General features: G+C 53.9%; 1 protein-coding gene across 1 annotated transcript in view; it reads left to right on the top strand.

Moving 5' to 3' along the window:
• Positions 1–15051, top strand: part of LOC102741790 (alpha-actinin-1) — an 80567-nt gene extending 65516 nt beyond the window's left edge. The window contains exons 7-11 of the mRNA XM_081830362.1: positions 2616–2697; positions 4019–4104; positions 11340–11432; positions 12779–13009; positions 14701–15051. Of these exons, the coding sequence (XP_081686488.1) occupies positions 2616–2697; positions 4019–4104; positions 11340–11432; positions 12779–13009; positions 14701–15036 (828 nt within the window). The 3' untranslated portion in view covers positions 15037–15051. The remainder of the gene's footprint in view (positions 1–2615; positions 2698–4018; positions 4105–11339; positions 11433–12778; positions 13010–14700) is intronic.
• The last annotated feature ends 2728 nt before the right edge of the window (positions 15052–17779 follow it).

The raw sequence follows: 17779 nt of genomic DNA, 5'->3' as shown, positions 1-17779 counted from the left end.
AGGCCAGGCTTGATGTTGCCAGTGCGGGAGCTGCTCTGGCAAGTCCATCATGGTGTCAGGGCCTTAGTTTCCAGGGTGTGGGGGAGAAAAGAAGTAGACTCCCATATCCTCCAGTCACTCGAAGCCAGGCCGAAGCCTGAGGCTGGGCCCCGGGCCCACCTTGTTTTTTTGTTTGTTTGTTTTTTTAAGATTTTATTTATTTATTTGACAGAGAGAGAGAGAGCACAAGCAGGGGGAAATGGGAGAGGGAGAAGCAGGCTCCCCGCTGATCAGGGAGCCTGATGTGGGACTCGATCCCAGGACCCTGAGATCATGACCTGAGCCGAAGGCAGACGCTTAACTGACTGAGCCACCCGGACCCCCCTCAGGCCCACCTTGTGAAGGAGAGAAGCCCATGGCTTGGCCCTGCACATGTCTTTGGTCAGGGGTCCAGCTCTTCCCAAGCCACTGTCTTAGTGGGTGGGAGGGTCCCTGCACTCCAGCTCAGCTGCCTCGCAAGGAAGAAAATCAGGTTGAGAACCCCCTGACTTACCCGAACGCTGTGTGGCCGAATTAAACAGCCGAGGCAGGAAACCCTAGAGGTGGCGATCTTTTTCTTTCAAAGACATCATCACACACCTCCTTACTGTTTGCCTGATGCACCTAGGTGATAGTTGTGCGTGTGTCTGTTCCTGTGTCCGTGTGCTGGGGTACAGACGGTTAACCCATAGCTGTCTGCCACCCCATATAGAGAGGGGCCCTGCTGACTGTAGCTCTCCAGTCCCTCCCCCCATGCCACAGAGTGTAGGGTCTTGGCCCTCTGGGAGGTGAGAGTCTAGGGCCCTTTGCTACCCAGCCAGCTGCCCACCCCCGCATGTCTTGTCTTTTCACTGTTTCACTGTGTCTGTCTCTCCTCTCCTTAATTCAGTAGCATCAGTAAAATCCAGTCCAAATCCTAGCACAGACCTGGTCCCACTGAACCATGGATGCTTTCCAGAAAGCACAGGTTGCTGGAGCCAAGTGGCGTTTGAACGTAGGGGAGAGCTGTGGGGCTCTGGCCAGGATGCTCTTCCTTCCCGCTGTGGCCTTAGCTGGGCCTGGGAGCCTGGCTGTGCCTGGAAACTGAGTGTGGCCGGCGGGTGTAGCCCGGGGCCTGAGGGCTGCTTGAGGCCCTGGACGGAAGTGACTTTCACTGCTTGGCATTGTTTTTTTTTTATCATTCTGGAAGCTGTCAGCAACTTTCCCAGAAGGACTCCACCTTCTCTATTTTGAGCAGTTTCTTCCTGAAAGCATCCTGGATGAATGTATTTATTTCTTTGTAACTTTGTGATTCTTGTCTTTGCAAACGGGGACACTGAGTCCTGGGCTGGAAAAACCAGGTTGCTGTAGGTTAGTCTGGGGAGCCAGGAAATAGTGGGGGAGGACCCACAAGAAACTCCCATTGCTATGTAGTGGTTTTTTTCCCCACGTTAAAAAAAATTTTTAATTCTGGTAAAACATAAAATGTAACATATGTAAAAACACAAAACATGTATGACATAAACACTTGAGCCATGCTGAGGTGTACAGGATGGTGGCAGGGACGTGTCTCCCATGCTCTTGGTCCTGCACAACTGAGACCCTGCACCCATGAAACCATCATGCCCCGCTCCCCACTCCCCCGGCAGCCACCATCCTACTTTCTGACTCAATGAACTTGACTACCCTAGATGTCTCGTATAAGTGAATCATACAGTATTTGTGTCTGGCTTATTTCCCTGAGCGAATGTTTTCAAGGCTGACCCAGGTGGTAGCAGGTGTCAGAATCTCCTTCCTTTTGAAGGCAGGATGATAATCCATTGTATGGACATCACATTGGTTTGCCTGCTCATCTGTCAGTGGGCAGTTGTATTATTTTTGCCTCGTGGCTCTTGTGAAAATTGCTGCCATGAATATGGGCGTGCAGATATCGGTTTGAGTCCCTGCTTCCAGTTCTTTGGGCTGTATACCCAGAAGTGGGACTGCTGAGTCATATGGCAGGCAGGCCGAGGTTTAACTGCTTGAGGACCCTCCATACTGTGTTCCCAGCAGCTGCACTAGCTTGCATTCCCACCCACGGTGCCCATGGGCTCTGCTTTCTGCACATCCTTCCCAGTCCCCAGTCTGTGTTCTGGAGATGGTAGCAGAAGTCAGAATAGTCAAATTGTGGCTGTTTGAAGGAGCTCCCAAAATTTCATGGAATGCGAGCAGCTTGAGGTCTCCTAGTCCGACTCCTAAATAGCAGAGGGGAAGCCAAGGGTGGGTTGCTGAGCAGTCGCACCGGCTCCTGGCAGAGCTGAAACCAGGAGCCAAGACGAGCAGCACCCAGGCCTGTGAACTGCTCCCGGTGTGTACTTCTTAGCCGTTCTTTCTTGGGCTGCAGGCCAGTATGCTTCACGCTCTTTCTCTGACCAACTGAGACTTGAGGAGGAAAAATGGCACTTTAAATGCCCACCCAGCAAGCTCTAGAGGGGAAGCCGGCCTTGTACACCCAGAGCTGGGCCCTGGGGACCAGGGGGCCATAGACATCCTCTCTGCACCCCCGTCTTTGATCACCCAGGTGTGGGTGACCAGTGGCTTCTTGGGCCCCCCATGCCTTCATCCTCTTCTTCCTCTAGGACGACCCACTCACAAATCTGAACACAGCCTTTGATGTGGCAGAGAAGTACCTGGACATCCCCAAGATGTTGGATGCTGAAGGTAAAAGGTGTTTCCTTCTGTGCCTGCAGCTCTTCTCTCACCTGCCCTCCCCCCTCATCCCCCCCACCCCCCACTCCGTGACCAAGCTGGGTGGGCCCCAATGGCCGAGGTGGGAGGGGAAGAGGCCTGGCTCTGCGACCTCATCTGGGGAGCCCCGGGGGGCACGTGCCTATCAGGGATTCCTCATTCCCTGCCGTTTGGAGGGGAGGCTAGCTGGTGCCCTTGAGGCTGATCTGCATCAACTGCCTGTTCTTATTTCTGTCTTGGAGCTGGGGTGGTGGGTGCTGGGGTGGAACACAGTGTTCCTTTGTTGTAGGGGAGGGAAAAACTCTTTTCCCCTACTTTCTTAGGCACTCCAGCTGGGATCCTGTAAATTAGACTGGCAAAAGACAGATTAACAAGAGAAAAGCAAAGAGAAGTCTATTAACATGTGCATTCACAGAGAGCTCTCAGTGATGAGTACTTCGCAGGGGTGGTTAGGAATTTGGGGTCTATATCCACACCTAACTTGTAGGGGAAAGGGAGGGGATATCCAGCATTTATGGAAAAGCAAGTGACTTTTTAGAAAGATGACTGGGCCCTTAGGTGACTAGGAGAGAGAGATGATAGTTGGTGACAATGTCTGTCTGGGACCATTTTCCAATCTGTGCAAAAGCAGGAAGAATAGTATATAAACTTCCATATAGCCATCATCCCAAAGAAACAATTAGATTTTGCCACTTTTTTCCCCTTTTGTTTTCTTAGTTGAAATATTTTAAAACAAATCCCAGACATCACAGCATTTCACCACTACATACTTCAGAATACATACTTAAAAATTTGGATATCTTCTTATGTAACCGTAAAACAAATTTCATACCTAGCAAGGTGACTAATTCCTTGATATATCTACTGCCCAATTCAAAATAAAATTTCCCCAGTTGGTTCTTTCGAGAGTTGGTTTGTTTTAATCAGGTTCCCAATAAGTCTGCACGTAGCATTTAGTTGTTCTGTTTCTTCTGTCTTTTCCCGTCTGTAGCACCCCCCTCCTCCCTCCGTTCCTTTTTATTCCTGCCACTGAACTTGTTGCAGAAACGGGGCCAGCTGCTCGTGGAACGTTCCTTATTCTGGGTTTGTCGTTTGCTTCCTTGGGACACTGTTTCTCTGCTCCCTCTACCTCTTCTATTCCTGTAAGTGGAGGTTGATGCCAGAAGCGGGTAGGATTCAGGCTCAGCATTTGGGCAAGAAGACTTGGACGTTCTGTAAACTTCTTTCCAAGTCACATCAGGAAGTGCATCACGTGTTCGCCAGCTGGCTTTTAACTCCAGATATTTCTTGACAGACATCGTCGGAACCGCCCGCCCAGATGAGAAAGCCATCATGACTTACGTGTCCAGCTTCTACCATGCCTTCTCTGGAGCCCAGAAGGTACCTGGGGCCCCCTGCTCCTTCGTCTCGCAGCACACCTGATGCCGAGCCCCAAACCATGCACCCCCACCCCACCCGCCTCTCCCTGGCAACAGGGTCCGGATGGTCTGTCTCTTTGGTAGAGTTAGCTCCCGGTGCCAACGTGGCGCACGCTCTTGCTCGGCTCTCTCCCACCCTGCATCTCCGCTCCTTCTCTCCTCTTCCTCTACAGTCTCTGAGAAGCCTGGGCTAGAGCTCGCCTTCTGGGGCCCAGAGGCCCGGCTTGAGCAGGAAGAGCTGCATGTGTGAAATCAGGCTGGGGGTTCTGGACACCTGGGAGGCACAGTGGGCAACAGCCCCTCTGTGCCCACCTTTGTTGAAGCTACAGGCTTTCACAGAGCCGCGGGGCTTCCCCTGGGGAGGCATCTCCTGTCTCCACTGACCTATTTTACAAAGGAGTCACGAAGCCCCCACCTTTCTCCCAGTCACGGGCATGATTTAGCAAATCTGTCCACAGCTTTTTTGGGCCCTGGTGCCTTTTATATCCTTCTATATCCTGCCTGGGACCCGCATGTGGGGTCACTCTGCACTCTGTGTTCACAGACATAAGCACAACCCCTTGGAGTGCGGGGGGAGGGGGGAGGTGGGCAGCTGTGAGCCCCTTCAAATGCTCTGGCTCAGTTTTGCTCAGGGAGGCCTGAGTTTAAAGTCCAGTTGTGGAGGTTCCGCACTGCACAAGGGTACCACAACTAAAGAGCACCCATTCACACTGCAGACATTGAAGATTTGAATATTTTTGTTACTAGGCTTAGCTCAGGGAGCAGAAGCCCCTCTCCTAGACCCCTCTCACAGGCAGGACCCTGGAAACACAACAGGCCGGGCCTTCGTGGTTTCGGGCCGAGCACCTGTCCCATCACATGGATGTGCTCAGGCAGATTTCCCACCCTCCGCATGGAGTCTGAGTGACCTGTCTCCAAATGCATGATGGGGGTGCTCCCTGCACCTCTGCCCAGCCTTCCCCTCTGCTCTCTCTCCCCCTTCCCTGTCTCAGTCTGTGCTCTCCCCTCCCCACCACTTTCTCCTCGCACCATCTCATTTCTCCTCTTTCTGCCCATCCCCTCATTTGCTGTCTCTGCGACCATCCTGTGTTCTCTCTGGCCACCACGGCTGTTTGGGTTTATTCTGTGCTGCTGCCGCCCCCCTTTCTCCTCTCAACCTCTTCTCCTTCTCTGTGCAGATGTATAGGCACGCTAAGGCTGGATGGGAAGGCCATGTGACCTATTGTTTCATGTCACTGCCACGCCTTCTTGGGTGCGCAGAAGGTGAGCTCTCCCTCGGCCTCGCCCGCTCTCCCTGCCACCCTCCGCCCACCTCTTCCATCCTCCTGGGATGCTCCAGCAACAGTCCCGGGGGGCCACGGCCCCTGCAGTGACAGGAGGGACTTGAGAAGGCCCCGTGCCTCTTGTGTTCTCTGAACCTTGGCCAGGACACCTGAAGACGCCCGAGAGCCCCAGCCTCTGGCTGGCCCCCTGTGTCTCTGTGCGTACACGCTGGGCTTAGTGGAGGCCACAGATGAGAAGGGAGCTTGTGGTCTCAGCTCCTTCCCTGGATCCTGAGTCAAGGGCCCTTATCCCAAGCGGCACAACTCCTGGCTGTGCTTCCTGACTACTCCCTGAAACATCCAGGACCCCTTTGTGTTCTCTCCTTCCCGCTTAGGCAAGACCACCCTCTGAAATTACCCAGCAGGAGAGGCAGGGGGAAATCTTCCTGCCTTCTCCCTGGTATCCAGGCCAGAGGCTCAGCGCCCTTCCCAGCCAGGCCTGCCATGGGCGTGGTGCAGGCTGCACACTCCACAAGGGTGCCATGGGTGCCCCATAGACCATGGAGGTGTGAATATTTCCTGCAGATGGCAGGAAAAATAGGCCCTAACCTATCAGTATGATAGTTTTCCATTAGAAGTGCCTTGGGGAGAGGCGCCTTTAAACCATCCCACAGAAACACCGTATGGGCTAGCGGCAGCCCTGTTCCCTGGCTGGATGGGCACCCAGAACCCTCCCCGCCTTCCTTCCGGGCCTCGCCTCGTTGGCACGGAGACAGGAGAGCTGTCCCGGGTGGAGGCTTCCTCACAGGTGTCCTGGCCCCCCCAAGATCTCCCGCCCCTTCCAACCTCTTCTCTGGTCTGCCTCTTGCTTCCTGTTTCTCTCTGTCCCGCCTCCACTGCTGCTGTCTTGCCAGCTTCTTCTGGCCCCTCTGACCCCCCAACCTTTCAGCCAGGCTGTGAGCAGCATCTGTCTACTTCGGGGGCGGGCCCCCAGCCCTGATAACCAACAGAGGGCCCGCTTGCCTGCGTCCGTAGCTAGAGGGCGCTCTGCTGTGGGGGTTTCCTCTTTCCAGCTCTTCCCCTCCCTCCCCTGCTCCTCCAAGGGTTCTGTCCTGGGCTTCATGCCTGCTGACACTGGCCTTCCCTGTGTCCTGGCTGATGATGGTGCTCGGACGGGAGTGTGTGTGTGTGCGCGCACGCGTGCGTGCGTATGTGCGTGTGCATGGAGCAGCCTGCTTTCCTCCCTCCCAGACCTCATGCCACCTCCCCCCATGCCCTCCTCCCTCCCTCTCATCCTTGTTGCAACCATTTCACGCTCTTTTTGTCCACATTCAAGGACAAGGTCACCAGTGTGGGGCTGGGGGTGGGGAAGGGTGGTGTGCCTCTCATGTCCTGGGTCGAGAGCCTCTCCCAGAGTCGTCCCGGAACGCTTCTAAGGATCCAGGCAACTGCTTAGAGCCAAGCGGGCCGGGGCGGGGGGAGGGGAAGCTTCGCCCTCTCCTATGGAAGAAGGAGGGTTCTTTCAGACTCACACACTCTTCTTGTCTTGACCGTCTCCATGTCTCGTGCCAGCCGGGGGACATATGCTGAAACCCATGCCCAGGGCCCTCCACCCCCACCACTGTCTTCCTCTTGTCAAGCCTTGGACAGTGGAACTAGAAAGGCAGCGGAGTGCCTTGCATGCACACACGTGTCCACACGCGTGCGCGCGAGCGTGCCAAGTAGTCCACGTACCCGTACAGGCGTATGGCACGCAAGTGCACGTCGTTGGTTTTCCTTGTCGGACGAGGACCGACTTCTGTTGGACATGTTGGTTTGGGTTCTGATTCTTTCTCAGTTTCCTTTTCCCCTCCTCTTCCCCCGTGTCGATATAGAATCAACAGAAAGCACCAGATTTTGTTTATGTAGTTTGTGCTTTAAAGTTCATGGTCTATTGGGAACGATCGTGAGAAATAACCATCTAAGGCACAGACTAGCTCTGCTGTAGGTGTTTCTGGATGCTTTCAGGAGCAGATGGTGATGTTTGCATCTCTCTGGCCCGTCGGTTGCTTTTTTCACATCGTGAACCTCCTGCGGGAAAGCAACCCCATTCCTGCCCTCAAGGGATTCACGGTCCATCTGGGGGAAGCCCTTACACCTAGAAGCCAACAATGGCTGCGGTCCAGTCAGTGCCCGCTTTGCTGCAGACTGAGCGGGGGAGGGGCAGGCTGGAGGGCTGCAGGGCTGCACAACACGCGTGCTTTCTTGAACTTGAGCTTGGGGGTCTTCAGGGTTGAGTAGGGGCCCTCAAGTGAAGAGGTGGCAAGTGTGGGGAAGGCAGTCACGGCGTATGTGACAGCTTGGAGGTGTGACAGCTGCAAGGGGAGGGCGCGTTAGCCCTGCTGGCCGGGGCGCTCCCGCTGCCCAGAGCGAGGCACCCAGGGGAAGCGGGAGATGGCAGGTGGGGAGCTGAGCCCCTTTGCCCACGGGCCCCGCTGGCGGGGACACCGGGGCTGGGTGCTGATTTAGACACAGGGAAGGGCTGAGCTGTGGGAGGAAGGAAATGGGCAATCCTAGGTAGATTTGGGAAATTTTTGACTAAAACGGTCACAGATGACATTTTGGTGGCATTCACGTGAATGCCCGTGGATGGTGGGTGACAGAGCCATTGTGCGTCATTTGGCCACATTTGGATGTTAGACGTCACCTTAATTAACTACCTGGACCAACGAATTTGACGTTGCTTGTTAGAGTAGCAGCCTGGATTGGGATAGCTGAGTTTCATGTGGGATAGCTAAGTTGTTAGTACTCCAGGAATAATAGTCCCTAACTTGGGAAAAACAACACTATTATAAAACCAAACAGATCGTTCTGTGTTAAGCTGTATAATAATATAACTTAAAGTAAGTCATGAAAAAACAAACCAAGGGAAGGTAAACACAAATTTCTAGAAGTCTTCCTTTGGCATTTAGGAGTAATCCTTTTGCCTAGTGTTAAAAATATTTTCTTAGCCCATTAATGATATTTGTGCTTATGTCCTTTATCTCATGCAAATTCTGTTAACATCAGAAAGGCTGGGCAGTCTGGTTCTTCTTCTCGGTTCCAAAGCAGCCCTCCTCTTGCAGGAAGGGTCAGTGTTCTGATGGTGCTTCAATTTCTCTTTCTCTCAGAGAATGAATCTTTCCTCCCCTAGAACAAATCTCTCCTTTGAGCCGTCTTCATGACTTGGTGGTTCTGGGTACCTCTCTCCTAAATCCCCTGTAGTGATGGAGTTCTTGTAGCCACAGGAGAAACAATTTCTAGAAAACTAGAAAGTGGGACAACTGGGGTAGGCATCAGTGCCCCCCCCCCGGCCAAGGGTCTCACTTGCCTTCCACCTCAGCAGGTATGTCCCAAAGGTCTTACTTCCCTGCATGGCCTCTGTGGCCTCCTGGGCTGGGGGTGGTGGATGACCAAACCCTTCTTTGTAAAGGGACCAATGTGGAAGCAGGTGTCACCTTGTAGGCTTCTGCAGGGGGAGTTACACAGTGAGCGAAAGAAACGGGTCAAGGTCTTGAACTTTCTACCTGTCTTTTTTTTTTTTTTTCCCTGAAATTAAATCAGGATTCCAGGAGCCTGCTTCTTTCCTAAAGGGAACTGTGGGAGCGGGGCTGTCCCTTGAGGGCGGAGGCACCCCTGGTGGAGTTTGCAGATGGGCCATTGCCGTTTCTAAAGAAAGTACTCTTCTTCTGTGGTGCCTGTGCTTTCTTTCCAAGGGCAGATATCCTGGTTATAATGATCGGTTTTCTCAGTCTCTCCGGGTGAAGCCACCTGGGCATGGGCAGGCTGAGTTGCAGGCTTGGGAAAGAGGCGGGTCTCTGTGAAAAATCCCCAGGTGGGCCACTGGGGAAGTCCCCCAGATTCATCCAAAGGAGCCTGCCTTGACCCTGGAACAGGCAGCAGGCTCCGGGGGGATGGGCGGGGCTCCCGAGGGAGGCTCCCAGGATCCATCTCCTAAAATTCCACAAACACAGGCCTCATTCAGTCTGCCGGTTTGACAAAGTGAACGCAAGTCAAAGCTTAGGACCACTGAGCCCAGGATTTCAAGATGAATCAGGAGGGTAACAAGGCCAAGGAGGGCTTTATCCATGAAACATCACAGTAATGATACATGGTATCCTTGTTATGGTATCAGTGGTAACTGCTACTTGCCTGTGATGCGTGGCCATCTCTGATTCTTACCCACTTGGTCACCATGCTGGACATAGCTTACCTATGTCAGTACAGAGACCACTGGCTCCCCCGGGTCCCTCTCCCCAGCCTTCAAGGGAAGTGGCCCTAGTGACTTCAGGTGGATTGCTACCCCCAGCCCTCCTCGTGGGGCATGTCGGCCTGTTCCCTATGACCTTGCTCTTTCCAGGGCCCCACAGGGAAGGAATTTCCCTCCTTGTCACCTTTTGGGATTCCCTGTAGTTACCTGTTGGTTTTTAAGAGGAAGGATGATCAATCAGGAGTTCTTCATGAAAAGTGGCCATGGCATCTCCAGGGCAGAGTTGGGCTGGAGGGCAGAGGGGTGAGGGTCTAAGGATGGGGCTCCTTGCCTCAGTGTCTTGAGACCTGGGACTCAAAGCACCCATCCTGTCTTGGAGACCCTCTGGCCATTCCCACAGTTGGACCTGGTGGAGGCCTCCTTGTTCTGACACCTCACCCTAGAGGTGCGATCTCTTGACTTTGAGCTTTAAAAGGACCTTTATGCTGACCTCATTCTGCCCCCTCACACACACACATCCCAGCAGGCCCTCCCAGTACATGAATCAGTGGGTATGTATCCTATTTGAAAAGTTCTGCAAAAAAAAAAAAAATTTACATCTTAATTATTTCTTTTCAGTTCAAAGCACCCTCATTCTCAGGAAATTCTTCCTTATGCCTAGCCTCTGTTTATCTTGCTGCCATAAAAACTCATTTTGTCTTGTTCATCAACCAGTTGTGAGGTCCCATCTTTCTGTCCCTTAAGCCCTTGTCATCTGCAGGGTCACCCTTCTCTAGGGCCCCAGGATGCATATCTGTCTTTTCATCGGCATTATCTGCTCCCACCCCTAGGCTGTCTTTCTATCCCAGGACCCCCAAAAAGGCTTTGAGTTCCCCTCCCCTTGTAGTTGGGTCATGATGTGAAAAGATAGATTTTAAAAATTACCGGAGCGCCTGGTGATATAGGGACATGTGGCCCTTGCTGGTGTTGGGTCCACAGTGCCCTCCATGGCCCCAGAAGGCAGTGTCCCCTGGAGTTTCTGGGCCTTTGCCTCTGATTTCCAGTTAGTCCTCTCTCATTCCTCTCGTCACCAGGACCCATGTGGGGCATCTGCTAGCCTAGCACTCCCTCAGCGCAAGACCCGCACTTAGCCTTCCCACAGGCGCCTAGCTTTCTGGATGTTCTGCCTGTTCTGGGTTGGTCCTATATCTCACCTTCATGCCGTAGAGGGTCTCCGAGCCTTCTCTGATGTTCTTTTTAGGCTTTGAGCCAGGAGCAGATTCTGTAGGGATCCTGAGAGGCCCTGCTGCTTCTCACTAGGCACCTTATTCCAGACTCCCAGCTTTGAATTTCTGCATCTCCCAAGATCCTGGCCAATTCAGCCTGAGAGCCTGAGCCTCCACTTGGGATTCTCGGCTGGGCGTGAATTTTCTCACCTCTTTACCTGAACATTTTGATTGTATCAGTCATCACATTAGTGTCTTCCCAACATGCATGATTGGCCTCAAACTCAGGTCCTTTTCCAGGGGCCCCCAGTTCAGCCACCAAGATCTCTCTTTGGGCTCCCTTGATCCGTGGGACCCAGCGTGGGCTGGCAGAAGCTGGCGAGGAGGCGGTGGATTCGAAGCCCTGAGAGCTGCCTTCTTGCCACGTGGAGCTGCAGGGGTGAGAGCTCTTGCTACCCAGGGCTGACCGTGAGCACCCCCTCCCCACCTTTCTTGTTGCCAGGCGGAGACAGCAGCCAATCGCATCTGCAAGGTGTTGGCCGTCAACCAGGAGAACGAGCAGCTCATGGAAGACTATGAGAAGCTGGCCAGCGATGTGGGTACCTCCTGGGTTCTCCTGGCCCGGCTCCAGCCAGGCTCTGCTACCCCACCCTGGGGGAAGAGGGAGCCCCCAGAACCTGTCCCCCCAAACCCGCCCCTGGGGCACAGTCTGAGGCTGGGTGTAGTCCTTGGTCCCAGCACAGCAGATCCAGGGAAGCTTCCACTCCTCACCCATTCGTTCTCCCAGGAGGCAGAGGGGGGCGCCAATCGAGCCGAGTCCCTGGCTTTTTCTCTCACCAACAAACAGTGAGCCTGGCAAACTCTGCACCTCTCTGGGTCTTGTTTTTTTTTTTTAACTTCTCAAGTGAGAGCTAAGCCAAGAAAGAGATCTCAGGGGCCTTTCTAGCCTGGTATACTGTTGTTCTGTGAGAGGCTTGGCCTAGAAAAGGAGGACGCCTGGTTCTGCGAGGATGTGACCTGGAGAGGGACCTGTGCTGGCTCAAGCTAGCTTAGCAGCTGGGCCCACCCAGGGGACAGGAGGAGATAGCGCTGGGTCTGCTGTTCTGGGTTTCGCCATTGACTCTATTTGGGTCACTTTAGGCTTTGAGCCAGGAGCAGATGCTGTAGGGATCCACTTGCTTCTTCCTTAAAAGAACTCAGCCTTCTGAGCCTCTGGTGGATCTGCCATCCAGCATACTAAGAACCCAGGTGCCAGGCTTAATCCCTGCTCTTCCATTCTAGCCTCCTCACCTTGGCACCTCACGGTGCTCGGTCACCCCTCTGCAGCCTGGGGAAGGCTCACAGCACCTAACCCCATGGGGTCCCCGTCATTATGCCAGTGAGTTCGTTTGGGGGACAGGCTGGTACCTTGCAGGCGCTCGTTCTGCCTCCTGTGACCACCAACACTCCCCCCGCAGCTTCTCCACTGTCATCACCTTACCCAGGCTGTTCCCTGCCTGTGCCCCAGAAGCCGGCCTCTTCCCTTTTGAGTCAGAGATCCTCATTCTAGAATTCTAGATGGCCAGGTGACAAGGGCCTCGAGAAACAACTGTGCACCCCTCCCTGGTACGGATGAGGACACGGAGGCCCAGCCGGGTGGTAGAGCTGGAACCAGAGCTCGGGTCTGCTCCTAGTCGCGCTGACTTCCCACCAGGTCTGGCAGAGCAGGGAGGTGGAGTTAGCCTCCTCCCCTAGCAGAGAGGAGGCTGGTGGCCAGGCTGCATGAAGGAGCACCCTGGAACCTGGCCTTGTGGCTGGGGAGTGGCAGTTGGGACAGAGTGTGCTGTCAGGAGAGCCCTCCCCCCAGCTTCCACAGCGTGGGAAGGGCCAAACGGCCATTAGGAGGAGAGGGAAGCAGCCCTTGCCCCCGCTCCCAGCATCCTCACCCCTTCCGCCCTCCAGCTGTTGGAGTGGATCCGCCGCACCATCCCGTGGCTGGAGAACCGGGCGCCGGAGAACACCATGCACGCCATGCAGCAGAAGCTGGAGGATTTCCGGGACTACCGGCGCCTGCACAAACCGCCCAAAGTGCAGGAGAAGTGCCAGCTGGAGATCAACTTCAACACGCTGCAGACCAAGCTGCGCCTCAGCAACCGACCTGCCTTCATGCCCTCTGAGGGCAGGATGGTCTCGGTGAGCGCCGCCCTCCCCGCCCCCCCCGCCACCCCAGGCTGGACCGCCGCCTCCAGCCCCAAGCTGCTCCCGGTCAGGGCAGGACATGTCTTCCCCTGCCTGCCCCCCAGGCTCAACCCCCACACCCCCCACTATTCCAGGCCCGACTTGCCCTGCCAGACCCCAGAATATTCACCTGGACCCCCCAGCACCACCTTCTCCCCCACCCCTCAGAAAACCATCTTGGCAAACAAAATGCCTCTTGACATATTGAACCAAACAGGGCTCGATTCAATAGCAATTAAGATAATTTTTTATTGCCGTGGAATGTTTTTTAAGCACTTTAAAAAAAGTGTATTACCATACAAAAAATGTGATGGATTTTTTTTTTTTGGTTGGATATTTCAAAGATACAAATAGGCAAAATACAGAAAATAGAAATTACTCAATCTCAATTACCCAATATCAACTTAAAAAATGTTAGGGTGGCTCAGTTGGTTGGGCATCCAACTCTTGATCTCAGCTCAGGACTGGATCTCAAGGTCGTGAGTTCAAGCCCCGAGTTGGGCTCCATACTGGGCACAGAGCCTCCTTAAGAAAAAGAAAAGATTTTTGGAAAATATTCTTTTAGTCTATGTAAATATAATTTTTAAGGAAATCCTAAAGCATGTTATTTGATAAGTTGCTTTTTTAAAAAAAATTAAAATTATATTGTGAATGGCTTTCCGAGTTGTTAAATTCTCTTCATTTAGGTTACTTAAGTTATTACTGCTTCCCGCTTACCTTGTCCTCAGACTTGGGAAGAAATGTTATGAGCCAGGGAAGCATGCAAAAGAAAATTTAAGAATTCACCAAGATAGAGCTTTTGCCCTTTAAAATGAGAAGTCATGAGGAGGCGTGGGCATATAAGGCGGGAGGGGCCGGGGACAGGCAAAGCCCGTTGGAAGGAGGCGGGATCCCAGGGGACCCTGGAGGAGAGGAAAGAGCTCTGGCCATTGTATCTGCACTTTGGAAAGTGGCTGTCTTTTTACAGATTCCAGGCTAAAACAGCAACTTTTAGGTGGCTAGAGCCCCTGCTAACAGAGGGTGCTCTGTGTGAGTTAGAAGAGCCCCCTCCTCCTGGGTGGATGTAGCCCGTCCCCGGGGCCTCCAGGTGGCATGCAGGCCGGTTCAGCCCCTATCTGCCCAGCGGGCACCCTGTACTAATTGTAGGAGCGACCCTGTGGGTGGCTCTCTGTCTGAAGGGCTGTGGGTTTGTGCTCAGCAGCTGTCACTGTCCTCAGATGCTTGGCCAGCTCGCCCGGACCAGGGTCTCTGCAGGCTCCAGGCTACTGCCCAGAGCTCATGAGCAGATCCAGAGATGTGGGGAGCCTGGGAGGCTCCCATGCCTGCTTGCCTCATTCAATTGTTGCTCTTTTCCCCTGGCTGGCCCTACATTCTCTGTGATTGGTCAGCATCCTGGGCCACAGAGGGCCTCGGGCTCTTTCCGCACAGAGCTGCACGCCCAAAGCCCTATAGCTGGGTGGCCCTTGTGGACTTGGGGCCTCACTCCCAGCCCAGGAGGCCTGGTGCCCAGGAGCCTGGGAAACACCAGTGTGGGGCTGGGTGGGCGTGGCTGAGATGGGGAAGGGGCTTCTTCTAGAAGGCATGGGGCAGCTGTGGTGGGTCTCGGGGGCCAGGAGGGGCTGACCCTGTGCCTCCCATCCCTACAGGACATCAACAATGCCTGGGGCTGCCTAGAGCAGGCGGAGAAGGGCTACGAGGAGTGGCTGCTGAATGAGATCCGGAGGCTGGAGCGGCTCGACCACCTGGCAGAGAAGTTCCGGCAGAAGGCCTCAATCCATGAGGCCTGGACGGACGGTGAGGCCAGCCCAGCCTCCTGTTTCCCCCCGGGGGTGCTGGCTCTCGTGCTCCACCAGCTGAGCCGCCAGCTACGGCTTCTTTCTCTCTTGCTGCTTGTTTGTTTTGTCTCTTACCAGTTCTTGTCATTAGACAAGTGCATTAGCCTTTTAGGTGTCTCTGCTTCCTCGTCTGTAAAGTGGGGATAATCACAGTGCCAACTTCATAGGTTTAGGGGAACGGAATGAATGGATACCTGGGATAGGATGATGCTACGTATATGTAATTCATTGTTGGTTTTGGTCACCGTGATGATGTCTTCTTCCCTGAGTCCGTTAGGTTGGGGTTCTCATCCCAACTCTGCCACCTAGAAGCAGAGTAACTTTGGACCAGCGATTTAGCCCCCAGGTCTCGTTCCCTCATCTGTGACATGCAGATGACCATGCGCCCTCTCCTGTGTTAGCTTCCTAGGGCCGCCGGTACAAAGGACCAGACACTGGGTGGCTTCACACAACAGAAACGTGCTTTCTCAGGAGGAGGAGGTCAGGAGGAGTCCAAAGCAGAAGGGTTGGCAGGGTTGGCTCCTTCTGGAGGCTCTGAGGACAAGGCTCTCCGTGTTGCTTCCTGGCATCTGGTGGTTGCTGGTCATCCTTGGTGTCACTGGCTTAGTTCAGTCTCTGCCTCCAACCCCCCATGGCTGCTTCTGTGTCTCTCCTTTTTCTAATAAAGGCTCCAGTCATTGGATTTAGGGCCCTCCCTAGTCTCCTATGACCTCATCTTAACTAATTGCATCTGCAAAGACCCTATTTGCAATTAAGGTCAGATTCTGAAGTTCTGGTTTGACATGAGTTTGGGGGACACTGTTCAACTCAGCATGCCTCCTCCTAGGCTTGTTGTAGGAGTAAACATCATAAGGACATTTTATGCTTAGCTGAGCGCCGGGCACAGAGAGCCCACTCCGTAAATGGTAGCCCTGGGCATTTTTCCTGCTCTGCCTTCCCTCTTCCTGTTTCCAGCCTCCCATCATAGTGACCCAGAGCCTTTGCCGTGTTAGCACACACGTGTCTCCATTACTCCAACTTGGAGGCACTTGGGGCCATGTCTGGTGTCTGCTTGTTGGCAGCTGAAGTTAACTCCAAAGAAAGAAAAATCACACCTGGAATAGTCTTTTCCTCTGGAGAGGGACCCACACTGCCTATCTCCTAGGGTCCTGCGGCCGCTGCATCCGGAACCTCTGGGGCAGACCCTCTTGGCTGGTGGAGCGCAGTGTCTCCACTCTCCCCCAGTCAGCTCTGTCGTGCTCCTCAGATCTTGGGCTGGAGACCATTAGGGACGGCTGTACCCTGTGGCGTGGTGGGGGATGGGAGCGTGCTTGACTCGGCCTGAGGGGCTTGGGTTTAGCTCCACGTCGTAAGTACGCAGGGATGCAGGTTGCTCTCCGCGCCGCCTCCGCCGCACGTGTAGGAAGCTATTCATCCAGGTGCGCCTGGTGCAGGGTGGAAGGGGGGATCGCACCAGCTCACCCACATGTTTCGATCATGTCCGCTCCAGGGCCTAGGTGCAGCTCACAGAAAGGTACCGAGCAGGGGCCGGCCCCGTCAGCCGGCCCGCCACCAGCTGGTGTGCGGGCCGTAGACACCGGCACCACTTCTGGGCAAAGCAGTGTGGCTGCGCACGTCCACGCCTAGCCGTGGCACTGCCTGCTGACCCGGGAATTCTTGAGACTGTCTAAAGAATTAACCCTGAATGTAGGGAAATCACACGTCCAGAGAGATTTGCCGTGAGACCCTCTCTAATAGCATAAGCTGAGGGGCCTGGATGCCCCACAGTAGCGTGGCAGGTGGTCATGCCAGTGGTGGCTCAGCCACGGGAGGGGACACATGCGGCAACTGGAGCCGGAGCAGAGACTGATGACGTGCTGCTGAATGTTTGAAAGGCAGGAAAGACAGCTTACATATACCTGCTGGTTGTAACACAGCATCTGTATAAGGAAAGATGGGAATGGAGTAGATAAGTAGGCTCAGCTGTAATTTCTTTCCCCCTAAACTTGTCATATTATTATTCTGACCTAAAGAAAAAAAAAGTGGAGGGGCGCCTTGCTGTCATGAGACTCTTGATCTTGGGGTTGTGAGTTTGAGCCTCACCTTGGGTGTAGAGATGACTTAAAAATAAAACCTTAAAAAAAGGGGCACCTGGGTGGCTCAGTCAGTTAAGCGTCTGCCTTCGACTCAGGTCATGATCCCAGAGTCCTGGGATCGAGCCTGCATTGGGCTCTCTGCTCCATGGGGGTCTGCTTCTCCCTCTGCCTCTGCCCCTCCCCCTGCTCATGCTTTTTCTCTCTCAAATAAGTGAATAAAATCTTTAAAAATTCTTAAAAAAAAAAAAAAAAAGTAGAGGGAAGGAAAGAAAGGCCACATCGGGCACCGTCTTCCAGCCTCCACAGCCCAGCCTTCATTTGTTGAGCAGGACTGAGCATCCCTGATGGGCCCAGATGGGGAGGGTGGGCGTGCGGGCCAGGCCAGGCCAGGGCGGCCCCTGTCCTGTACCAGACGCTTCACGGGACAGCTGTCAGACATCATGTAACAACAGTCCCAGGAGGTTCGTTTCTCATCCCGTTTCCTCCTGGGAAGCAGAAATCCAAGACATGCCAGCCCCGCCCCACTGCTAAAGAGAGGGCGGTGCCCTTGACAGAGAAGGTTCTGGCCACTGTTGGATTCTGTGTAGAGTGCACTGGACATGCTGACCACAGTGAGAGTAATTAAGGGGAGGGGTCCCTGCAGGGCTGCTGGGGGCTAGCAACAATAGCTGGAGAAGCTCTAAAGATGGGGCACCCCTTATATATATACAATGGAATATTATGCAGCCATCAAAAGGAATGAGATCTTGCCATTTGCAATGACGTGGATGGAACTGGAGGGTATTATGTTGAGTGAAATAAGTCAAACAGAGAAA

Source organism: Leptonychotes weddellii, chromosome 9, assembly GCF_054177405.1.
Source record: "Leptonychotes weddellii isolate Sample4059 chromosome 9, ASM5417740v2, whole genome shotgun sequence".
NCBI lineage: Eukaryota > Metazoa > Chordata > Mammalia > Carnivora > Phocidae > Leptonychotes > Leptonychotes weddellii.
Note: the sequence above shows the minus strand (reverse complement) of the source record. Positions and strands in the feature narration are given on the sequence as shown.